General features: G+C 43.2%; 1 protein-coding gene and 1 non-coding gene across 2 annotated transcripts; one reads left to right on the forward strand and one right to left on the reverse strand.

Annotated features, from left to right (window-relative positions):
• Nucleotides 1-2,021: 2,021 nt before the first annotated feature.
• Nucleotides 2,022-26,161, reverse strand: LOC125236087 (DNA topoisomerase 3-beta-1). Its single transcript, XM_048142782.1, has 16 exons — nucleotides 26,002-26,161; nucleotides 25,647-25,936; nucleotides 25,264-25,483; nucleotides 24,507-24,753; nucleotides 24,158-24,275; nucleotides 22,744-22,826; nucleotides 22,140-22,276; nucleotides 20,562-20,749; nucleotides 18,915-19,031; nucleotides 16,178-16,333; nucleotides 14,405-14,659; nucleotides 12,568-12,755; nucleotides 7,707-7,859; nucleotides 7,170-7,231; nucleotides 3,534-3,547; nucleotides 2,022-2,819 (listed from the first exon to the last, which is right to left on the reverse strand). The coding sequence occupies exons 1-16, from the start codon at nucleotides 26,090-26,092 to the stop codon at nucleotides 2,676-2,678; spliced, it is 2,463 nt and encodes an 820-aa protein (XP_047998739.1). The 5' UTR covers nucleotides 26,093-26,161; the 3' UTR covers nucleotides 2,022-2,675.
• LOC125236198 lies at nucleotides 8,891-9,038 on the forward strand. Its single transcript, XR_007178183.1, has one exon. It is a non-coding gene; the product is annotated as a U12 minor spliceosomal RNA (small nuclear RNA).
• Nucleotides 26,162-26,273: the final 112 nt, after the last annotated feature.

The raw sequence follows: 26,273 nt of genomic DNA on the forward strand, positions 1-26,273 counted from the left end.
CACTCGGGCACAAATAAATGTATTTTACTTCTCGTGTGTTGAAGAACTCCCCAAGTTCAGGATTATATTCTTGAACCACTCGCTTTGCTCGAGGTTCAACTATAGATAATTTCACTTGCTTGTTTTTCAATTCCACACTCGGCGTTAAAATACAACTTTGCACCCTTGTATAACAAATAACTATTAGCCTTTTGAACGCTTTGCCAATACTTCTACTAGTAAATAATGAAAATAAACCTTATCAGTCAGCAGGACTTGCTTTGACAGCGTCCGCCATACTCACTTTAGGCGCTGCTGGCATCGTGGGCGCGAAGGAGTCATGTCCTTTAGGCGTTCTTGGATTACAATACGATTCAGATTTAGTTGTGGATAAGTTTTATATCAAAATTTATTGTATGAGTAAATATTGTATTTTGAAGAGAGTATTTTTTATATTTATTATTTGGATGTGGAGTATTTTTGACGTGTTTATGGTGTAAACCAAGTGGTTATATTTTGATACATTTGTTTTTTTGCTGTGAATAAATTATTATTATAAACATCAGTTGTATCATTTTTTATAAGAGGAAGTAGTCTATTGACAAAATAGACTGGCCTTTGGATTATTACCTTGTAAACAGTTGGGCTACTTTGAAACCAGACCTGATTAAAAATAAAATTTAACTACGCATTTAGCAGACGCCTAAATTATTTTATTTTTATTTTTTATTTATTTATTTAGGATTACCAACAGATAATACATCTTACATGCTCTTAAATCTAGTTACAAAAAGTCTAAACTGATGCTTATCCAATTATAGGTAACCACAACTTACAATTATGACTTATTTATTTATTTAAAAACATGTTTACATGACCTTACAGTATAACCAATGCGTCACGAAACTTAGATAGCAAAAACAAAGAGAGAAAAAGACAAAAAAAAAGAGAACAAAAAAAAGAAAATTAATTAATTAATTTGGGCGATGACGTCACAGCGTGGCTCCGTCTTAACTTAACCCTTCGTCTGTGTCTGTCAAAAAATTGTCAAAACAATTCACTTTGATATTAATATTATTTTAAAGTCCAAAGCCTTAGGATCCTTATCAAACACAGTCGAAGGGTTAATTCTAATTCGGCCGAGTTGCAAGCGGCCAGAGCACCGATGACCGCTTACCATCAGGCGTTCTCTATGCTTATTTGCTACCGACGTAGGTAGTATAAAAAGGCCGACCTATATTTCCACAAACTGAATTATTTATCAAAGAATTAAATTACCAATTTAAAAACTTAAAAAAAAATATTACCACAACTAGGAATAGGTACTTATTTACAACTTAATATACTATACTAGGAGTCTAGGAATACTTACTTACATCGTCCTTGCTTACATCTTAATATTACGCGTAAATTACAAAGAAAGAAGGAAGAAATCTACACTAATGAAAAAATTATAACAATCAAAATCCTTATATATAGTACTTATTTATATATAGTAGTCTTACTACTTACTACTTTATCCATCCCTTCAACTATCTCCACTTAAAAAATCACGTCAATTCGTCGCTCCGTTTCGCCGTGAAAGACGGACAAACAAACAGACACACACACTTTCCCGTTTATAATATTAGTATGGATTATGGCTACAATATTATAGAGTTAACACTTTCACTGCCAGGAAGGGTGCCTGGTGGGCGCTAGTGAACTTTGTTCAGATCAGACAACCCACTGGGCGGGTGGTCGCTATACAAGGTAACGTTTATTTATACGTAATGATCTAATGATCGGTTTCTGGAGCAGTTTTGTCATTTTGGTATGAAGGTTCAATTTGCTTTGCATGATTTTTTAGCATAAGGAGGCAAACGAACAAATAGCGTCTTATTTATTAGACGGTAAGCGCTCACCGCTGCTCATAAATATTCGAAACACCAGAAAGGTTAGAGATGCGTTGCTGGCTATCAATACGGGTGTCCGTTGTAGAATTGATACGTTAGGTCAGTTGTGTTTATTTAGTGGTGTTATGGATATAAATGAAACGAGTGTAAAAGTTAGAAATATGTTTATTTAACTTAGTAAACTAGTATAAAATAAATACAAAACGTATTTGAGGTAAATAACAATAATTTTTGACTCGATTGAAGATATATTAGTTAGGTAGTATTTTTTGACATTGGGTGTTTTCACAGGTAATAGATGTTCTTTTTTCGTGTAATTAATTTTTAGATCGGACGTAGTTTAAATTAAATGTTAAATATGGGAGGACAAATTAATAGTTTGTTGCATAAAAATGTTAAAATGAAATAATTTAGAGGTCGTAGTCGTAAAAAAATGGTATTGTGATTTAATATGAGTTTTTAGATGAGATATCGAATGTGCTGTGATTCGTTTTTTGTGTTATTTTTTAAGCGGAATTTTGATTTTTAGCTCACGTTTCGTTTTATTGTGGGTATTACATGAGCGGGTAATGTTTATTTTTTTTACACGGGGTATAATAATTTAGGAATCCGTTCATAATGCGATCACGGTGGTGATCATTTTTTTTTAATTTACTACGGATTGTGAGTTTTAAATTTTAGAGGAAGGTTTTCACGATCTTCCCTAGAGTGTAGGTCGGGCATATAAACCGAGAGAGCGATCATCTCGGGGAGCGTAGGGAGGGCCTCTCGGGCGCTCGGCCGGTTCGGTGGGGTGGGAGGCTACACGAAGTATGCGGCGAGCTGCGCCATCTTGTCCTTGGGCGGCTTGGCGCGCGCCCGCCCGCGCCCGCGCCCCCGCCCCCCGCCCCCGCGCCCACCGCCACCCCCGCCCGCGCGCGCCGCCACCGCGCGGTGCTTCTCCAGCTGCAACCACACATCACCGATATAACGACACTAGCGGCTCAACCCCGACATCGGTCTGAGCGCGGGAGCGGTGAGCGGCGGCCGTACATTGAAGCGAGACGTAGCGATGGGACTTTTCATTCACTCGTATGGCTGCCGCTCGCCGCTGTCGCGCTTAGACCGATGTCGTGGCCGGGCCGTAAAGCCCCCTCGCACCGACCGCTCGGCTCTGGGTCAGTGGGCTTCCGATTAAATTCCATATAAAATGTGGGTTAACCGTTTTCGTTGCTGCGAGTGGCCCTTGAAGGGCTTTCGTGTGAAAAATAGTGAAATCGCAAGCTAACGCTTAATCATACCGTGTCTGATATAAAATTAAAAGGCTTTGCGAGTAGTTTACGAATACGTAAAATTTGTATTATAGGACTTTTTCTCAAACATGCAATGAAATATTGTCTTTACGTTCCTTAAAATGGGCTGGGAAGTATCGCTTTTTGGGCGCAACAACTCGAGAGGACTGTAAAGGGATTTCATATTATTTTTTAGGCCTAGGCCCGCAAAGTAACTTTTATTTATAAAATATTGTCCTTTAGAACATTTTTTTTTATTTCATTGTATGTTTGAGAAAAGCACTATACATGCCTCGGCGTGAAAACGGATTCCCGGCCTCGTATCCCTATCCGGTATATACCCACTTGGCCGGAAATCCTCATTTTCCCGGCCTCTGATGTAATGTACTATTTCTACTTGCCCTGACAAAATGTACAAAAGGTAATAATCATTGTGACGGTGAAAGTTCGTTTTAAAAATGAATAAAAGTATATAATAAAAACTTACAGAAATAACTTCGATGTGGTGTAGATTTAAAAAAAAATCACTTAATTTTGCGTAATTTCTGAAAAATATTGAATCCTAACCTCGTTTACTCTTTTTCAAACCTTACAACAAAAATGTAATCTAAGAAAATTGTAGTACAAAATATACATACATATTATAAATTTACCAGCTTCAGTATTAAAATTATCTAAATTTTAAAATAAGATCTACCAATTCAGCACTACACGCGAATCCTTCTAATCATGCATCAGAGGAAAATTCATAATTAATTTAATGACTTTACAAAAAACCAGTCTGATAAGATTCAAGATAATAAGATGCCCTAATTGAGACTTTAATTTAAAATATCTAGTAGGTAACAAAAAAAGTAACATTTCACCGACTAAAACTTTCAAATTTTACATTATTTTTACGTTTTTCTTGATAGCACTCTTAAAGTAAAACTTCCATACTACCTACATACGAATCAATCAAATTATGAATATTGTCTATGATTACTTATATATGTAACCAGAAATCCAAAACGTTTAACGAATATTCTCCTTTGATCCATTGAAATCGTATGTTTCAGGAGGGGTTGGTTTGCATCAAATGAGGTAGTTCTAATTTTTTATACATATTGTTAAGGATGAAATAGTGATGTCAAATCCGAGTTTTCCACCTCGAAAACCCACCGGGTCATTATTAAATACTTGAAAAACCATGACTTTTTTTGGTTTTTCTCATATTTCACCATCAAAAACTTTCTTAAAGGCTAAAGTCATTATGAACAATTTTAAGAATAATAAATTACCAATAAAATAATATAAAAAGGATCATTGTGGCCCCAGTAGTTTCGGAGATACGCTTAGTTAAAGTTTTCACAATTTCATAAAAACACAGTGTATAGTCATATACTGAGGGTGAGTTAATGTTATGTCCTTAAACTACTTAATAGGACACGGGCATGTCCTTAAACTATGACAACTAACGTTAGTAGGTCCCGCAAGGGGCCATCTGGTCTGCTACCACCCTCCCGCCGAAATCCAGGCACCAAACAGCCTTGCTGCGTTTCATCTATGTACAGTGCCAGTGCCTTTGGACGATGATTGGGTATCAGTTATGTTGCTTACAGCTAGTCATTTTGGATCCTAAAGTTTACCGGACCTAGTAGCTCACGCTGGAAGGTAGTGAGATCCGAGGCACGGTCTTTTCGGTGGCCGACCGCAGGAAGTTGAGGTCCAGTTGTACGGCAGCCACATGCAAAACGCTGCCCCGCCACCTAGTGAAAAATCCGCGAATAGCTCCACCGTGCCAGATATGGCGACTGGATGGGAGGAGGAGGCAATCTCGAAGTGAGCTCCTCATTGTCCTGATTAGTTCAAGTGATCCAAGCAGTAAACGCTTGACAATCAGTTTTCACCCACCCCGTACCCTTCAACAACATCAAACGAAAAAGAAAAAAGAATACGAGTAAGTAAACACCAACGGCACTTCCTCTCATTGAAAGTGCACCTCACCAACGTGCACTATATCGATCCGGTTCTCCACCATCCTGAAATTGAAAAGCCGCACATATTCTTTTTGACGAATATGCAAATTAAAAACCCAGCGGACGCGGCGTACATCAACTACCCAGGCTACTCACTGGAGGACAAGTTCAGAGCAGATGCTGGGGTCTGTGTGTACATCCAATTCCAAATTCCAAATCATTTATTTGTCAAACATAGGTACAACAGTAGGTCTTCAATGTGTAGAAAAGTATCACTACGCTTCGCCACATGGCATACAAATACTATATGGCTACAGAGAACATGTAGCTTTAAAAACTATAAAGTCTTAACAATTAGTCTAAAATTATATACCTAGTAAAAAAATATGTACGGCAAGTTAAAAAGTAATAAAATTTCCCGAATCTGAGAGAAACTCTTGCACAGAATAGTATGCTCTAGTTACTAAGAATTTGTACAGTATATTTTTAAATTTATTTACATTATTAATCTGTAAAATCTCTTTAGGTAACTTATTATAAATTTTTGGCGCCATACCAAAAAAGCTTTTTGCAAATAATGCTGTATTACATGGTCTAGATTTTAATTTATATTGTTGGCGATAACTTTTGAAGTAGGAGAATTGGTCAGGGTTATACTTTACATACAATGCAACTTCATATGTATATAGACAAGGAAGTGTGAGAATATTTAACTGGATAAAATATGGCTTACAAGATTCTATGTATTGTATACCGCATACTGATCGTAAGCATTTTTTTTTGAGCTCTGAACACTAATTCTCTATCCGTACCGTTACCCCAGAATATAACATCCGCGACGGCATTTTCTACAACGCCTCTGTTTCTTTGAGGTGACCGGGTCCACTTTGTGGATAATTATTTACTTGGGCTCTGAGAAAGCGATCGTATGCCTGTGTCTACCGACGTACAGCGGAAATCAGGAAAGTGACCTTCTGCTAACAACTGATCCAAACAGGCACTCGGTTTCGGTCTCAGCTCCACTGGGATCCGGCCACTGTCTGGTGAAATCCATGTCGATCCACTCTCCATGCTCTACAAAGCTCAACTCCGATCATATACGTAGTATTGCAGCCACCTGCGGGAAGGCTCAGCTAAATACCAACTCGCCGCTTTGGCTACATTGCAGAGCCAGGAGGATGATGTTTTGATGAGCTTTTCGATTTCAGGATGGTGGAGAAACAGATCGATATAGTGCACGTTGGTGAGGTGCACTTTCAATAAGAGGAAGTGCCGCTGGTGTTTACACTTACTTGTATTCTTTTTTCTTTTTCGTTTCATGTTGTTGAAGGCTACGGGGTGGGTGAAAACTAGTTGTCAAGGTGCTGCATGCGTTTACTGCTTTGGCCCCCAACTTCCTGCGGTCGGCCACCGACAAGAGCGTGCCTCGAATCTCGCTACCTTCCAGCGTGAGCTACTGGGTCCGGTAAACTTTAGGATCCAAAATGAAGATGAGGAGCTGTAAGCAACATAACTGATACCCAATCATCGTCCAAAGGCACTGACACTGTACATAGATGAAACGCAGCAAGGCTGTTTGGTGCCTGGATTTCGGCGGGAGGGTGGTAGCAGACCAGATGGCCCCTTGCGGGACCTACTAACGTTGGTTGTCATAGTTTAAGGACATGCCCGTGTCCTATTAAGTAGTTTAAGGACATAACATTAACTCACCCTCAGTATATGACTATACACTGTGTTTTTATGAAATTGTGAAAACTTTAACTAAGCGTATCTCCGAAACTACTGGGGCCACAATGATCCTTTTTATATTATTTAATTGCTAATTTATTATTCTTAAAATTGTTCATAATGACTTTAGCCCTTAAGAAAATTTTTGATGGTGAAATATGAGAAAAACCAAAAAAAGTCATGGATTTTCAAGTATTTAATAATGACCCGGTGGGCTTTCGAGGTGGAAAACTCGGATTTGACATCACTATTTCATCCTTAACAATATGTATAAAAAATTAGAACTACCTCATTTGATGCAAGGCTGAATGTACGATTTCAATGGAATGGATCAGAGCATTGCTGCTCGCACACCGACACGCGGATCGCGTCCTCGAACACGTTTATTATTACGTCGCATCTACAAAATTAAAAAACCTATAAATAGTTATAGTATTTTTTCTATTCCCGTGTTGTTATTCGTCATTTACCGTGTCGTGCATAGATCGTTAAAACCCTACATGTGGGATGCCCGCCCCCGGCCGGCGCCCCGCGTACCCACGCATACGATATAGCTCTTACAGCATTGTTAGGTAGCCGTTAAGGGATATAGCGGGCCGCGGGGCGCCGGCCGGGGCGGGCGGCGGCGCGCGGGAGTGCGAGCGACAGGGTGAGTGCAGGAACATTGCAGAGGACAAGTCAAAATACTTGTAGGAAACAGTGCGGATTTCACGAAAGTTATTCTAGAAAACTATTCAAAAGTATGTGCATGGTCGTAGAAAAAGTATTGTATGCGACGTTGTTTAACTGAGTCAAAAAATACTCTGTCAAAGCGGACCCCGGGCTCCCATGAGCCGTGGCAAATGCTGAGATAACGCAAGGAGGATGACGAGTACCTGTTACAGGCGAGTTTCCACTTGGGCGCCGCCGGGTCCAGCACCAAGACGCCGCTGTCGCACTCCACGCAGCCCGACACGCCGGTCGAGTTGACTCCGTACGCGCACGTCGGGTGCGTGCACGAGTTGCACCCGAAACCCTTCTTCATGTCCCTGGAACAATAAATTAACATCTAAAATATTGATACTTTGTTTTTATGAAATATAATATAAATATACTATAGTTACTCATGAAATAAACTATATTTCCATAGTTTTATTTCATGAATAACTATCGCGGTAACCGAAGACAATATTAATAATAAAAACAAAGTACATAATATGTACTTTGTTTTTAGTTAAACGGATGTTAACAGATATACATAGTACACCGAATTTCGGCTTGGTTTATAAAACAACGCTCGTGTTTTAATGAGGAGCATTATCTATGCACCGTTCTCAAAAATAACTATTAGCAGCAAAAATAAAATAAAGCCTGTGATACACATGCCTATACATTGAATACGCCATCTTTCATTTTTGCCTTTGAAATCCTGCCGACATCCGATAGATCAAATAATGTGAAAACACATTTATAGCTTGCACAGCTGGCATGCTAGCCGCGTACAACATTTCTGAGAAACGGACTGGCATGCAAGTATTTTGTACGACTGGTATGCCAGTTATGCAAGCTACAGGCAAGTGTATCATAGGCTTAAAACGTAATTACATACATACATATAATCACGCCTGTATCCCATAAACGGAGCACATAAACTACTCAAGTTTCAGTGCTTCTCTTGGCAAAAAGGGGTTGTAAGGAAACCAAATTGTGACATTGCAGTGACAGGTTGCCAGCCTCTCGCCTACGCCACAATTTAACCCACGTAAAAACGTAATTAATTTATATCTAATCAATAATCAACTATACAATTTTTGAACACGCTTTTACGCTCACGGGCTTACAGTCTTGTTCAGATATTTTTGCTTGCGAAAGTGTGTAGATGTATCTGAACGCGACCATTTAAACTAATTAAATTCAAATGTACGTATTTCCATTTGAACAGATTGTAATTTCAATTTCAAATAATAAGACAAAAGTAGTTTCCTCAATTCCCCGCTAGATGTCTCTGCACGTCAGTTAGATGTCGCTATCGACATGTCACCGTGGTTTCATAAGACGCAGCTGAGAATGTGCGCTCCTCGTGCCTCAATCTAATGAGTAAGGAAATTATTGGGCCTTGATGACATCTCGGCTATGCCCACCGGGCGCAACAGTTTTTGAAGGGCAAAGGTCGTCCCCTTGAGCCGCGCGCCTACTTTGCGCGTGGTTCGGGTGAAGCGATCTACCTGGTCGAAATGTCATTGTATTCGGTTCCGTGGTAATATCTTTGAGTAATTATGTTAACTAGAGAGGGCACCTCAACTTGATTTTGTGTAACAACACTTACAGCCGATCGGCACAAACGCGTTTAGTCTGTGCCGAACGGCTGAGGTAGATTGACGTATCGCAATGAAAAATATTTCGTCTAAATAATGCCGTCATGTGTAGTGAGGTACTGTAGAAACTGCTCAGGAAAATCTAACAAAAGCCAAGGAGTGACTTATCATACGTAGGTTTACTGCATTTTTGTTTAAACACGCTTACTTTAAAAAAAATGTATCAATATAAACTCATGCCGATGCGCCATGTTGCGGCAGCCATGTTTCGTTGAAACCAAAGACTAAAAAATGCAACAAAAGTAGACGTGACAATATCGCAAGTTAGTTCAAGTTTCCTATCATACATTAAATTTATTATTTATCGACGCAAAAAAGGTTATTTAATTATTATTGTCAGAATTGCACAGTTTTCCGACATGTCCGTCTATAACAGATTCTCAATACGCGTGTCGAATTTCATGTGAGTATGTAAATGTAAGTGCAGTACCTAACCTGCCTGAATGAATTTGGGTAGGTAGACGGTCAAGCAAATTATGAGAGTATAAAAACGCGCGAAATTCAAATTTTCTATGGGACGATAAACACGCGCGCATACATACATGGATGTAGATAAAGTTATGTATGCGACTATACATAATTAGGCATTAAAACACTCATGTTATTAACACAACAAAAACAACACTCATGTTTTAATGCCTACCAATCCTACCATTATGCAAATGACACATAAATAACTAATATCCAGTTGCGGCTACGTGTACACATGTACGCTCAGTCCGTATGCAGCTTTATATGTGGGCATTTAAAAAAATTGGGACTCACAGAGTTGTTAAAAAAAAGTTAAATCCCTGTCAGTTTTGCAACGATAATTAAGCATGGAATTTCAATAAAAACATCGTTTTGTTTTAATTATGTAAATTATACTAAGCTATAATCTAAATTCAGAACGTGAAAAAAGTTTAGTTTTAAATACAGATTTCAAGCTTGATTGTCGTTACAAAAATAACAGCGATTTATGTTTTTTGTTAACAACTCACGCTAATTTGAGAGTCATAAATTAAAAAAAATGCCCATGTAAACCCATGTCACTTCTATACTACGACTTCTAATCTATGTACTCTATGCAGGGCTCATCATCGCGACCGAAACGTCGTAAGCGTCGAGTAAAATCGTAGCGCTTGCGACGTTACGGAAGCAGGCCATTGGTTAACACCCCGCCCCCTCGCCCCGCCTTCAGCTTACAGGCGGTGACACGTTCGTTGTTTGCTATAGCTCCTCTATACGAAGTAATAATTACTCAATGGGTAATATTTAGTTTTGATTTTCTTAACCTTAGTCATTTATTTATTAAAACTTTACTGCACAACAGAGAAACATGTACAAATGGCGGACCTAATGCCAAAAGGCATTCTCTACCAGTCACCCATTGGGTTAAACAGAGCGTCATGAACACAGAGTGTACACAGGATTTGTGTACACTGGAAGGTGGGGCAGAAGTTGAACTAAGTTACATCGCGAGCGATTTACAGACTCGAGTTTGCAATATTCTCACACCCCGACTTACATAGTTTTTCATCACACTTGCAATATGAAAAATAAGTAAACAACCTCTCGCAGTCGTCTCGCTCGCACACACGTGTAGTACCTGAAGGGGGGGTGGTTGTAGCAGTAGGGGCACAGCGGGAAGGACTCGCCGGCGGAGCGGGAGAGCAGCTCGCAGTCGTCTCGCTCGCACACACACGTGTAGTACCTGAAGGGGGGGTGGTTGTAGCAGTAGGGGCACAGCGGGAAGGACTCGGGGAGAGCAGCTCGCAGTCGTCTCGCTCGCACACACGTGTAGTACCTGAAGGGGGGGTGGTTGTAGCAGTAGGGGCACAGCGGGAAGGACTCGGGGAGAGCAGCTCGCAGTCGTCTCGCTCGCACACACACGTGTAGTACCTGAAGGGGGGTGGTTGTAGCAGTAGGGGCACAGCGGGAAGGACTCGGGGAGAGCAGCTCGCAGTCGTCTCGCTCGCACACACGTGTAGTACCTGAAGGGGGGGTGGTTGTAGCAGTAGGGGCACAGCGGGAAGGACTCGGGGAGAGCAGCTCGCAGTCGTCTCGCTCGCACACACGTGTAGTACCTGAAGGGGGGGTGGTTGTAGCAAGAGGGGCACAGCGGGAAGGACTCGGGGAGAGCAGCTCGCAGTCGTCTCGCTCGCACACACACGTGTAGTACCTGAAGGGGGGGTGGTTGTAGCAGTAGGGGCACAGCGGGAAGGACTCGGGGAGAGCAGCTCGCAGTCGTCTCGCTCGCACACACGTGTAGTACCTGAAGGGGGGGTGGTTGTAGCAGTAGGGGCACAGCGGGAAGGACTCGGGGAGAGCAGCTCGCAGTCGTCTCGCTCGCACACACACGTGTAGTACCTGAAGGGGGGTGGTTGTAGCAGTAGGGGCACAGCGGGAAGGACTCGGGGAGAGCAGCTCGCAGTCGTCTCGCTCGCACACACGTGTAGTACCTGAAGGGGGGGTGGTTGTAGCAGTAGGGGCACAGCGGGAAGGACTCGGGGAGAGCAGCTCGCAGTCGTCTCGCTCGCACACACACGTGTAGTACCTGAAGGGGGGTGGTTGTAGCAGTAGGGGCACAGCGGGAAGGACTCGGGGAGAGCAGCTCGCAGTCGTCTCGCTCGCACACACGTGTAGTACCTGAAGGGGGGGTGGTTGTAGCAGTAGGGGCACAGCGGGAAGGACTCGGGGAGAGCAGCTCGCAGTCGTCTCGCTCGCACACACACGTGTAGTACCTGAAGGGGGGGTGGTTGTAGCAGTAGGGGCACAGCGGGAAGGACTCGGGGAGAGCAGCTCGCAGTCGTCTCGCTCGCACACACGTGTAGTACCTGAAGGGGGGGTGGTTGTAGCAGTAGGGGCACAGCGGGAAGGACTCGGGGAGAGCAGCTCGCAGTCGTCTCGCTCGCACACACACGTGTAGTACCTGAAGGGGAGGTGGTTGTAGCAGTAGGGGCACAGCGGGAAGGACTCGGGGAGAGCAGCTCGCAGTCGTCTCGCTCGCACACACGTGTAGTACCTGAAGGGGGGGTGGTTGTAGCAGTAGGGGCACAGCGGGAAGGACTCGGGGAGAGCAGCTCGCAGTCGTCTCGCTCGCACACACACGTGTAGTACCTGAAGGGGGGGTGGTTGTAGCAGTAGGGGCACAGCGGGAAGGACTCGGGGAGAGCAGCTCGCAGTCGTCTCGCTCGCACACACACGTGTAGTACCTGAAGGGGGTGGTTGTAGCAGTAGGGGCACAGCGGGAAGGACTCGGGGAGAGCAGCTCGCAGTCGTCTCGCTCGCACACACACGTGTAGTACCTGAAGGGGGGGTGGTTGTAGCAGTAGGGGCACAGCGGGAAGGACTCGGGGAGAGCAGCTCGCAGTCGTCTCGCTCGCACACACACGTGTAGTACCTGAAGGGGGGGTGGTTGTAGCAGTAGGGGCACAGCGGGAAGGACTTGCCGCGTGCGCCGGCGGACCAGGAGAGCAGCTCGAAGTCGTCGAGCGGGCACTTGAGCTCGCGGTAGATGCGCACGGTGCCGTTCTGCGGGAGCCCGTACGTGTCGTCGCAGTGCGAGCAGTGCAGGCGCGTGGGCTTGGCCTGGAACGAGAGCAGGGACGGTCAAAAGAACCCCGGTGGGCGACACTGACGATAACCTTAAGGGGCTCCACACGGTTTTCGACGATGTTTGACAAGTTTTTAGTTGAAACTCATAAATTTTCACTACAGATAGAATTATAAGCCGCGGTCCCGGGTTCGTATCCTGGTAAGGGCATTTATTTGTGTGATAAGCACAGATATTTGTTCCTGAGTCATGGATGTTTTCTATGTATATAAGTAGGTATTTATATATTATATATATCGTTGTCTGAGTACCCACAACACAAGCCTTCTTGAGCTTACCGTGGGCCTCAGAGAATCTGTGTAACGATGTCCTATAATAATTATTTATATTTATTATTTATAAGACCAACGACCATCGGCAGTTTCATTCGTTCAATTTTGATGATTTTTTTTTAACGTGGTAAAAAAAAGCCACTTTCATCGAAATTTGTTTTTAGTGGTGTTATATACGTCGGAGAATGACCAAAATGTGGTTTAAGATACGTTTTATGACGCTATATTTGACAAATAAAGCAAACAAGGGTTTTACAAGTTTGTACAACCTGGCTGGTATTCGACTGAGTTCTGCCAAAACGTGAGAGAGGACGCTACTGTTTAAAAGAACAGAATCGAAAAACAGATGATGGACAGATGATTGGAGGCTGCCAATCGATCTGCAGGAGAAATGGTTGAGGAGTGCTGGCGTTGTTGGAGATTCTTCGGTCTAATCCGGCAGTTTGCTCGAAATAATAGGCGGAATGTTTTCTATAACGTAATTTAATGTGTAATCAGTTTTGTGAAGTAAATTCTGTGATATGGACATGGTATTTCATTGAAAGCTCTCATAAACAACTACAACGGGTCCTGACAACGGTTCTGGTATGATACGCCCACGATCCGACACATACATAAAATCGACATGTTTGGATTTACCTTTGACTTTTCTAAAAGTTCAAGAGAGATTATAATTTTAAACTAATTAAAACAAACGTTATGACCAAAAAACGGTGTTTGGCCCTAAAATTGTTCAACTTCGATGCCAAATATCACAGAAACAATGAGCTGTGAAGTAATTACGAGATATGATTTTGTTTAAAAACGATGCTGTTAATATGATAAGCTTTAGAAACTATTATAATATCAATGGATTCAAATCGAAGGTCATTGGCGTACGGAACGCCCTTAATAGGGCACTGGACTGACAAAAAATGTCTTTTTGAAAAGTTTTTAAAAGTGGTGATGAGATTTGAGTTCACAATTTTTATGAATTTCATCCAAGAAATAATTATTTACTGAGGTGTGTATACCTTTCTGTTCGACCACATCTCGGACACTGCCGATCAAATATATGAAAGAGGCGCGTTCCTAGCACCCATTCTAAATTCGTGTAGATGAACGCGTACCATACTTGTATGAGTGTAATATGACAGGACGACTGTTCATGTTTTTGACAGGCGGTAACTGTGAGGTAACCGAGAGTGGCTGGCGGCACTTTCAGCGGGGAGTGGCCATACTGTACTATAGTACACTTCATTATACTGTGGTTCGACGGAGCCGGGAAGTTGTAACTTCGTTTAGCAGCGACACGCAGCGGCCTGAAATCTACCATTTGAAGGACAGAAAAATATCAAATGATATAAATTCACCTGTATGTATCTCATATAGCGCCTACATTTCCCACACCGACTCAACGCCTTCCCGCTAGCCTTGAGCGACGAGAAGTTGACCTCGAACAGCTGGTCCATGCCCTCGATGGAGCGCACGAAGTACTGGAACTTCCGCCGGAAGATCTCGGCGGTGTGCGCCAGGACCGCTTGGAAGTCGGCTCGGCCGATTGCGATGAGATTCAATTGCTCTTCGACGGCGGAGCGCATGGTCGGTAGTACTAGTTCTGGGTCGATCTGAAATTTTCGAATGTATTTTTCAACTGTGGCCTATTTTTTTTTTTTTATATACTACGTCGGTGGCAAACAAGCATACGGTCCGCCTGATGGAAAGCGGTCACCGTAACCTATGAACGCATGCAACGCAAACAGTGTCACATGCGCGTTGCCACCCCATTAGAAACTTGTACATTCCCTTTTGCTGTGTTAAGTACACAGCAAAAAGGAGTGTACAAGTTCCAAGAAGGGTTCGGGTTGCCGACGACTCTAAAGGACAATATACGGAACAAGTTAGTTCCGTAAGTCCTCCCGTCATCAGCACACCGCACCCTCGTTGAGCTCTGGCAGCCTTACTCACCGGCAGGAACACAACACTATGAGTAGGGTCTAGTGCAATTTGGCCGCGGTCTTCTGTAAGGCGGAGGTACTTCCCCAGTTGGGCTCTGCTCTATATTCGAGCGAGACGATATCCGCTGTGCTGTGCCCTACCACACAAAGCGGAATATCATTCGCTATGCCCTACCTCCTACAACAAAGCGGAATATCATTCGATTTATTTCACAACAGTGACAATTGTCGCCCGAAAGTGACACTCCGCTGTTCAGTGCCTGTTCAATTAGGTAATATTGCCGCTGTGTTACTCATGTTACTTATCACACCAGAAATGTGTCGCTTAGCATCAAAACTGGGTAAATCCGTTCTGCTATAAGGTTGATTATCTTTCAGATCACAATATATCCATACTAATATTATAAATGGGAAAGTGTGTGTGTCTGTTTGTTTGTCCGTCTTTAACGGCAAAACGGAGTGACGAAATGACGTGATTTTTTAAGTGGAGATAGTTGACGACCGGTCTGGCTCAGTCGGTAGTGACCCTGCCTGCTGAGCCGCGGTCCCGGGTTCGAATCCCGGTAAGGGCATTTATTTGTGTGATGAGCACAGATATTTGTTCCTGAGTCATGGATGTTTTCTATGTATTTATCTATTTAAGTTGTATATCGTCGCTTAGCACCCATAGTACAAGCTTTGCTTAGTTTGGGTCTAAGTTGATCTGTGTAAGGTGTCCCCCAATATTTATTTATATTTATTTATTTAGTTGAAGGGATGGAGAGTGACATAGGCTACTTTTTGTCTCTTTCTAACGCGAGTGAAGCCGCGGGCAAAAGCTAGTTTTTTAAGTTTTTTTATATATTCCACCAATATGGATTTACCCAGGTTTGAAGTTAAGCGACACAAATAGGCACATGAGTACTAAACTTGTCAGTGTCAAGTGTCAATATCACTATGGTCAAATAAAATAACACATTGATGAAATCATATTTTTAAATTAAAGGAAAAATTCACACTGACAAGACAAGAATCGAACCTGCGACCTGTCTGAATTAGTTTTTGTATTGACCTATTTTCTTAAATACCTACTCACATACAGCTGTATTTCCAAAAGGGGTAGACAGTGCACACAAAACAAAGTTTTTGCAGACGATAAAAAATGACTGCTGTTCCTCTGAAATATGTTGTGTGTTTGTATGTATGTACCTTCTGATAGCCGTGCACCAGCACTATGCCAAGGTTGGTAGGCACAAGCCTGCGGCCGCTGCCGACAGTCACATAGTTCCTCTGGCAGATGTTGTTGATATGCACCGGGATGGACGCGTCGGTGCCGATACCGTGCTTCTCCATTAGCGTGATCACCTGAGAACAAAAACATATGGAATTGTTTTTTTTTTATAAATGGGCTTACTCTTGACCACAGACTAGCCAAAGGCAAAGACGTGGCCTACGATGGAGTGAGCTCGCCCAGAAGATGCCTGTTCACTCTTGATTTGAAGGTTGCCGGGTTATATGAGCTCGGAAATATAGCCGCCGGCAAGGAATTCCACTCCTTGGCAGTGCGCATAAGAAAAGAAGAAGCAAAGCGCTTCGTGCGGATTTGTGGAATATCCACCAAGTAAGGATGGAGACCGGCCGTGCGTCTAAGAGTCCGATGGTGGAATGGGGACGGTGGAATAAGCTCGATTTGGTAAGTAGAAACGTCTGCTATCGTTGAGGGGACTTGGTGGCTCAGTTGGTAGAGCGCTGGAGTATCGACTAAAAAGGATTTTTTTTATATACCATGTCGGTGGCAAACAGGTATACAAGATACAAGATACAAGATACAAGACGGTCAGCTTGATGGAAGGCGGTCACCGTAACCTATGGACGCCTGCAAACCAAAGGGTGTCACATGCGCGTTGCCGACCCGTTAGAAACTTGTGCACTCCGTTTTTGAAGAACCCCAAGGATTGAATTCAAGACTAAACATGTATTTTTTACACATTATTGAAAATATAACTACACTACACTACACGGAATAACAAAAGTAAGAAACTGTTTTTTATCTATCTGATATGTAGGATCGTGCCATGCCACTAATTTTGACGACATTGATTTATATAATTCATTGTTATTATGTCGTCGTCGACAGAGCTTAAATCAGACTAACTTTGATAGAACTTACCTCAAACTAACTGGTTAGAAGTTACCTCAGACTCGGTGAGGTAGTCCGGAGGCGAGGTCTGACACTCGACTAGGCGGTGCTCGTGCGCGCGGAGCATGTCGTCCACGGCCAGCAGAGGGACGAACTCGTCTGTGATAGTTACCTCAGTCTGACAGAACTGACCTCAGACTCGGTGAGGTAGTCCGGAGGCGAGGTCTGACACTCGGACTAGGCGGTGCTCGTGCGCTCGGAGCATGTCGTCCACGGCCAGCAGAGGGACGAACTCGTCTGTGATAGTTACCTCAGTCATATTTTGTACGCCCATAGGCAGAACACAGAGGCTCTCTATGCATGTACTTATATTAAGACCGTTTTAACACCTGTGTTATACAAATAAATATTATTCTATTCTATTCTATTCTATTCTATTCTATTCTGACAGAACTGACCTCAGACTCGGTGAGGTAGTCCGGAGGCGAGGTCTGACACTCGGACTAGGCGGTGCTCGTGCGCTCGGAGCATGTCGTCCACGGCCAGCAGAGGGACGAACTCGTCTGTGATAGTTACCTCAGTCTGACAGAACTGACCTCAGACTCGGTGAGGTAGTCCGGAGGCGAGGTCTGACACTCGACTAGGCGGTGCTCGTGCGCTCGGAGCATGTCGTCCACGGCCAGCAGAGGGACGAACTCGTCTGTGATAGTTACCTCAGTCTGACAGAACTGACCTCAGACTCGGTGAGGTAGTCCGGAGGCGAGGTCTGACACTCGGACTAGGCGGTGCTCGTGCGCTCGGAGCATGTCGTCCACGGCCAGCAGAGGGACGAACTCGTCTGTGATAGTTACCTCAGTCTGACAGAACTGACCTCAGACTCGGTGAGGTAGTCCGGAGGCGAGGTCTGACACTCGACTAGGCGGTGCTCGTGCGCTCGGAGCATGTCGTCCACGGCCAGCAGAGGGACGAACTCGTCTGTGATAGTTACCTCAGTCTGACAGAACTGACCTCAGACTCGGTGAGGTAGTCCGGAGGCGAGGTCTGACACTCGGACTAGGCGGTGCTCGTGCGCTCGGAGCATGTCGTCCACGGCCAGCAGAGGGACGAACTCGTCTGTGATAGTTACCTCAGTCTAGGGTTGTAAATAGAAAAAAAACCAAATGTCTTTTTTCAGAATTATGAAAAAAAACATGAAAAAAAACCGAGCACCTTGGTTTTTTTTCTAAATATGGTTTTTTTTTCAGATGAACAAATAATACGACAATAACGGTTTTTCGTGAGTTGTAACGTGTTTCAATAACAATAACGTACATTTTAATTCAGTATACAAACGTTTATTGGGGAATCCCCGATGCGGCGTGTAGCGTGGAGAGGCGGTGGTGTTGCCAACAGTAAATAGTGATAACTACCAACTACAGATTTCGTAAATGTTACTTTTATAAGACCAGAAATTAAAGTTATTTGATTAAATTCGTTTAATAGTTAACATTAAGTCTAAAAAACCGTATAAAAGTATTAACTACTTTGCAAATTTTGAGATTTCGTACTTTAGAAAAAAAACATACTCCAGAAAAAAACTGTTTTTTTTCACGGTTTTTTTTCATGTTTTTTTTCAAGCCAGAAAAAAAACCGTTTTTTTACAACCCTACCTCAGTCTGACAGAACTGACCTCAGACTCGGTGAGGTAGTCCGGAGGCGAGGTCTGACACTCGACTAGGCGGTGCTCGTGCGCTCGGAGCATGTCGTCCACGGCCAGCAGAGGGACGAACTCGTCTGTGATAGTTACCTCAGTCTGACAGAACTGACCTCAGACTCGGTGAGGTAGTCCGGAGGCGAGGTCTGACACTCGACTAGGCGGTGCTCGTGCGCTCGGAGCATGTCGTCCACGGCCAGCAGAGGGACGAACTCGTCTTTGCCGAAAGCCTGTAATGAAATTATTTGAAAATGAAAAAAATGAAAATGAAAAATTATTTTCAGTACAGATGGTGTTTTTTTTACGCACTAGCGCGAGAAGTGGTTCATTATATGCCAGGTCGAAACTTCGGAGGCTCATCTGTACTGAAAAACGTCGTACGATACACGTGCGAAAAGGAAATTTGTAACTCGTGTCGATTTAAAACACTCCCTTCGGTCGTATTTTAATTTATCGCCACTCGTTTCGAACTTCCTTTTTTACGCACTTGTATCGTAATGTACTATTATTCAATTCGCAAGTTTAGTTTACATATTACTGTGAGTGCCTCTTTTTAACCCCCGACGCAAAAACGACGAGGTGTTATAAGTTTGATGTGTCTGTCTGTGTGTGTGTGTGTGTGTCTGTCTGTGGCATCGTAGCTCCCGAACGGATGAACCGATTTTGATTTAGTTTTTTTTTGTCTGAAAGCTGAGTTAGTCGGGAGTGTTCTTAGCCATGTTTCATGAAAATCGGTCTACTATGTCGCGGTCGAGGGTTTTTTCAAAATTTTAATTTTGTGGTTAGGTTATTAGGTAAAATAATACCTGTGCTGTCTTTCTTGCGCTATCCCGGCATTATGCCACAGCTCATGGGAGCCTGGGGTTCGCTTTGACAACTAATCCCAAGATTTGACGTTAGCACTAGTTATACGAAAGCGACAGCCATCTGATCTTGCGTTGTCCCGGCATTATGTCACGGCTCATGGAAGCCTGGGGTCCGCTTTGACAACTGATCCAAGATTCGGCATAGACACTAGTTTTACGAAAGCGACTGCCATCTGACCTTCCAACCCGAAGGGTAACTAGGCCTTATTGGAATTAGTCTGGTTTCCTCACGATGTTTTCCTTCACCGAAAAGCGACTGGCAAACATAAAAGAAAATAAAACCGCCTTCAAAAATAAGCGTGTTACAAAACACGGAGAAACTAAAAAGTCAAAAATAATAAACCTTTGAATTCAGATTTCTTATCGGATTGCAATAATCTTAACATCCAAATTATAAACAAATCAATTACCTGACCTACCAGTGTAGATACGCTACATTTCGCCTTTGAACTCTGATATACCTGACATAGCGTTATCAGGTAGTATACCTCACCTATCTAACGTCATCAGGTAGTATACCTGACCTGCCAGTGCATGATCTCGGTGTACCCGGCGCCCACGAGCGTGTTGCCGGTGTAGCCGAAGGCCTTTGTTCCTATCTTGAAGGTGATGCACAGGTATTTGCAGTCGCGGGAGTGTGGCGATGAAGTGGCGCGTCACGTAGTCGTAGATACGCCACATATCGCCTTCTAATTCCGACCTACCGGTGTATGATCTGGCGGTATCAGGTAGTCTATCCGGCATATCAGTGTATGATCTGGTGTTATGAGGTAGCATACCTGACCTACGAGTGGAGACACGCTACATGTCGTCTTTTAACTCTGATATACCTGACATATCTATTATCAGGTAGTATTCCTGACCTATCTAACGTCATCAGGTAGTATACCTGACCTGCCAGTGCATGATCTCGGTGTACCCGGCGTCCACGAGCGTGTTGCCGGTGTAGCTGAAGGTCTCTGTTCCGATCTTGAAGGTGATGGTGGTGCACAGGTATCGGCAGTCGCGGGAGAGTGTGGCGATGAAGTGGCGCGTCACGTAGTCGTAGATACGCCACATGTCGCCTTCTAGCTCCGATTCGGCTGCAAAAAAAGATAAAAATTTCTACTTTGAATGAGGTTAACCCCGAAAGTGGATTATTAAGATTTCTTACATCATCATTGAGTCGTGGATGTTGTCTATGTACCTCATGTATTTATCTATTTAAGGTGGATGTCCCGGGCTATCCTGCCGACCAAGCACTAAAAGATGGCGTTACTGTGCAGTTTGGGGCTAAGTTGATCTGTGTAAGGTGTCCCCAATATTTACATATTATTTATTTATTTTATTTTATTTCACTCCATGTTTAATGTTGTCAAACGGGAAAAAAAGGCTAGTTGTATAGATGGCAGCACCATCTCTCTCGCTATATCGTAATCCTGCAAAGGATTCATATAGGAGGTGCAAGCATTAATTGCTCGCCCTTGGAGTTGGTCAAAAGGCGCCTAGCCTTATCAGAGATAACATACACTCGGGAAAAAATCCTAATTCGTAACTGGCTTCAAATTGGGACTTTCGCTTTACCGATTTGTAACCACGTTTGGTAACCGGCTTCGAAACGGGAAAAAGAATCCCGTGTTGTAACTGGTTACAAAATGAGACTATTTAATTACCGATTCGTAGCGATGGTTGGTAACCAGCGTCCAAACGGGAAAAAAGATCCCGAATTGTATAACTGGTTACATTGAGTAATTTTTTTAGGGTTCCGTAGTCAACTAGGTTGACTAGGAACCGTTATAGTTTCGTTCTGTCCGTCTGTTCGTATGTAGACCGTCCTATAGGCTTGTGTCGTTCACGAACTATGAACTGTTAGGAATAAAATCCCATCAATGACCGAAATGAACTGAATCTTTCCGTGGTCTGAGAATCGGTCTTTGCTCATTTAGTTCAGTATAGGATCGGCGAGCGCGAGCGGTTTGGATCGAGAACGAATGTGTGACTGCGCCGACCGAGAGCGAGAGCTACTTAGCAGAGCAACAAAAAAAGTCAAGTTTTCATATTAAACTTCGGTTACTTACAACCTTTCGGCCCGGAATGTTACTATCTGTGGACTATTCGTATAATTTTGACACTATTCGGTCCCATTCGTTCTGATCTTTCCGACCGCAGTGATCGCTGGTCTGGCTGAACTAAATGAGCAAAAGACCTAAAAGAGCGAACTAGTTCATGGAAGCGATTGAACGAGATCGGAGCGCTCCGATCAACGAACGAAACGGCACAAGCCTACCGTCCTAACTTCGATTTGGTAGAAACTCCGATCAATAACTCGAGCCCAATACGTAACCAGCTACAAACAGGGTAATCCAAGATAAGTTTGCAACGATTTTCACAGCCTCGCCACTCTCGCCAGTGCAGATGTTCTTTAAAACGTCAAACTTTGATGAAATTCGTTTCCTTAACACTTGCAGAGGGCTTTAACGAAACAGTACTCACAGGCGGGGCGCATGGGCGTGATGGGCGGGTGGTCGCCCTTGTCGACGCCCTTCTTGGGCTTGTTGATCCCAGCAGCCACTAGGGCGCGGACTTCAGCACCCCACTTGTTGGAGTTCTGCTGCTGCCGGAGCGTGCCCCTGTCGGAGAAATTAGGTTAAGTGTTAACACAGATATAGGCAGACTGGACGATTTGTATTTAATGCAACTGTTAATATCTCTTGAACCCACACACACTTGTGGATGGACGCTCTTCTATTGAGCAATACACGCGCATCATTACTATGTCTGTGTACATGCGAACGAGTAGCAAGTCGTGTCATCACGCACGCACACAATGACAACTGTACGCTCAACGAGCTAACAACTGCGACACGTCCGCCGGCGCGTCCGCTCTCTAGTGTTGTATGCTCTCAGAAAAAATCCAACCTGTCCAAAATTTTAAACACTATTTATTAGTAGGTTTTTTTTTATACTACGTCGGTGGCAAACAAGCATACGGTCCGCCTGATGGAAAGCGGTCACCGTAACCTATGGATGCCTGCAACTCAAAGAGTGTCACATGCGCATTGCCACCCAATTATAAACTTGACAGACAAAGACTTACACCAAGTCGAAGTTTTCGGGGTAGCTCGTGGTTTCCGTACGGGGATACGAAATGTAACCCTGTGTGTACAACCTCTCAGCTAGCTGCAAGAGAAAATAATATATTCATACCCTGTCAAGCGACTACTGTCAGTAGATACGGAACCCTGAAAAATGAGTAAAGTTTCAAAATAGTAGGCGCGATAAGTTTTAGTCGCGTATCTATTGCATATTTCGACGACCGGTCTGGCGCAGTCGGTAGTGACCCTGCCTGCTACGCCGCGGTCCCGAATTCGAATCCCGGTAAGGGCATTTATTTGTGTGATGGGCACAGATATTTGTTCCTGAGTCATGGATGTTTATGTATATAAGTATTTATATATTATATATATCGTTGTCTGAGTACCCACAACACAAGCCTTCTTGAGCTTACTGTGGGCCTCAGTCAATCTGTGTAAGAATGTCCTATATTTATTTATTTATATAAAACGTAAGGAACATTTTGTGAGGTAAGCCACATCAGTAAAAGGTACCACGTTTTCGACTACCATAAGGACGGATTTTGGTAGTTTCTTTATACATTAGGGGTGTTAAAGCCCCTTATGCTTAAGCCAATGTGTTTGATTAAAAATGACACAGTCAGAAATTTTGTCTCTTGAGTCTGCAGATTATTGTCGGGGTATTGTAACTCTTAAACAGCCTGGCCAAAAAGAGTAGAAATTAATAAGAGCGCCACTGTTTATGTAAACCGTTTTGCACGTGGCAACTTTTGAGTCGAGTCACTTTTGTATGAGTAAAGTGCGCGATGCTCGGGATTTCATTGCGAGACAGAATCCGAAATGAGGATATTCGCCAGCTCACGAAAGTTACCGACATCGCTAAAAGCATTGCGCCAGTCAAGTGGGAATGGGTCGGTCATATTAGTCGCAGGGATGACGATCGATGGGGCCGGCAAGTATTGCTGTGGAGACCAAGACTGGGAAGCCGAGGTGACGGGAAACCACGAGCCAGATGGTTGGACGATATCAAAAAGACGGCAGGGCCGACCTGGCACAGAACCGCCGCATGCAGAACGGAATGGAAATCCATGAAAGAGGCATATGTGCAGCAGTGGACGCGAATATGCTGAGAAGAAAGTAAGTATTGCTATGATAAAAAAAATATTTCCATTTCTACTCTTTTTTGTCAGGCTGTGTTATATGAGGATGAATCAACTTTTTCTTGCCTGTTATTGCCATGGTTACGGTCCTCTGAGTCTCGCTGGTTTTATGCAAAATTATGCTACTGAAATTATGCAAGCATGCATGTAGTCCATGTTTGCAGGTGGAAAATTAAGGAAAGGGCTTGTTAACACAAACAGTGACTCAGGGGACCATAACCATGGCCATAACAGGCAAGAAAAAGTTGATTCACCCGTGAAAAACGTGTATTGTCACCTGCATGGCCTGGTGCGGAGACATGCCCAGCCCCGCGCTGGCCACTCTCATCAGCTCCACCGTGTTGAGGGCCGCGGGCCGCGCCTTCACTTTCTCCTTCGCTTGCACTTGTATCACTCTGTTGAACATCGCATAGACCGTTTATAGAACTACAACAAAAAAGACTGGACAGCAAAACTTGCTACCATAATGATGCTGAATGTGTCAGAATAATGAAAAAGCAAACAAAAATATGCTAAAAGAAGATGAAAGCTGGTTGATAATGGAATAAATTTAAGAACTAGGCAAAAAAAGTATGGGATGGTCCATAAAATGGCAAGTTAAATAAAATCTTGTACAAAAAACTTACTGAGCTTCCTTAATCTCCTTGATCCCTGACAGGAACATGTTAGCAATATCTTTATCAAAACTCCGCACTCTCTTCCATTCCAGCGGCAGTTCCCGCCCTTCAGACGTCGAGGCCGTCACTCGGAGCACCCAGTATGTTTCTGGCTTAAACGTCTGGATCTCATCGTGGCGCTGGACGCAGAAGCCGAGGGTTGGGGTCTGGCAAGGGCCATAGGATATTAAGGAGGCGTCTAAGTCACCGTATCTGCCTGTAAAATAGAAATAATTCTTTTTAGAATGCATGTGGTAGTTGACATCCAAATAGGCTTGTGTAGTCAGTTGAGTTCACATTTTTGCACCTAATTGCAACGAGCTAAGGTGAAGAAATGTACTGTACATATATTTATGAAATAGACTGTACATGTACTAATAGTACAGTCGACTACAAATATATGTATCAATTTTTCACCTTATTGCATTGTAATAAGGTGAAAAAGTGTATACATATCTTTGTAGTTGACTGTACAAAAGACGCGATTCACTGTACTAGACCAAACTGCTCCCAAATGATTCTGCTCTCTAGCACATTTAGTATAATAACAACATTATATTTTTTAAGCATGAGGCTTTCTATCAAACTATTTACTGACTTATTTGGGACTACTAGTCTTTTTGAAAGGCTACGATAAGTGTAAATAATCTTACAAACATGGCTTTTTAGAAGAAAATAGGAAACAAATACACTTCAAACAATCAAGTAAAAGTTTTATTTTTACTACCTTGAAAGTATTTAGTCTGAAACCGAGTGAAAGCACATCCAATCCGCAAATCCAGCTCCTGTCGAGCATCAACACTGCGGGACTCGTTCTCGTTGGGTTGCACCAGGTTCAACATGGCCGCTTTGATGTCTTTATCAGTTATAGCAGAGAAACGGGCCCGGTAGGTAACGTTTGGGGAACAAATGTCTCCTTTCATATATGGTTGTACACAATTCATGACCTGAAATATATACTTCAGTTATCAATTTTATAAGAACACAAGGTAATCCAAAACACTGGCAGAAATACAATGATTTATTTACAACAAAAGAATGCTTTAACAAATATTTATTAGTTGGAATCGTACGCCTGCGATATAATAAGTCATTGAAATTTAAACAAACCTCAAAACAAATGTTCTCCCCTTCTTTATCGCAATCCAGCCACAGCACCAGGTAGTCGCAGCCCCTGGACTCCTGCGCCAGAAACGCCGGGATCCGCAGACGCGGCATCGCTTCCTTCTTCTCCGTGGTGCAGCTGAACAGCTCCACCGGGTCAACTTTATCCCAGTTGTTGTACTTCCCAGTGAAGTCCAAACTCATCACATGACCACACACGGAGGTCATTTTATAATGCACTGGCTCATTTTTGAATGTGCCGTTCCATTCGTGAACAGCACATGCCGAATTTGATCCTAGGAAATAAGGTTTTATTAGAAAATCGCCTGGACTACCTATCAACGTACAAAACAACACGTACCTTTATTAGTGGTGCATTTTCCATTACTTAATATGCTAGCCAAGTTCTGAGCCAACGATGGCTTTTCAGCCACCATTAATACAGATTTCATTGCGTATTAATTTATTAAACCGAGCTCCCACATTGATGGCCACAAAAATATGCCGATCAAATTAGATCCGCCATCATTCGATTCTGACAATTTTGACATTCATAATTACGAAAGACATTCACTGTCCTGCTGGTATTTATTTATCAAAAACATAAACTTTAGTGCTTTTTATAAAAACTAT

Source organism: Leguminivora glycinivorella, chromosome 18 (assembly GCF_023078275.1).
Source record: "Leguminivora glycinivorella isolate SPB_JAAS2020 chromosome 18, LegGlyc_1.1, whole genome shotgun sequence".
Lineage (NCBI taxonomy): Eukaryota > Metazoa > Arthropoda > Insecta > Lepidoptera > Tortricidae > Leguminivora > Leguminivora glycinivorella.

Coding starts and splice junctions, on each gene's coding strand:
- LOC125236087 (XM_048142782.1), bottom strand. CDS start 26,092: ATGAAATCTGTATTAATGGTGGCTGAAAAGCCATCGTTGGCTCAGAAC. Junction 22,827..24,157: donor CTCCGCACCAGGCCATGCAG/GTGACAATACAC, acceptor TTTCTCTTGCAG/CTAGCTGAGAGGTTGTACAC. Junction 7,860..12,567: donor TACAACCACCCCCCCTTCAG/GTACTACACGTG, acceptor TTATTGTTCCAG/GGACATGAAGAAGGGTTTCG.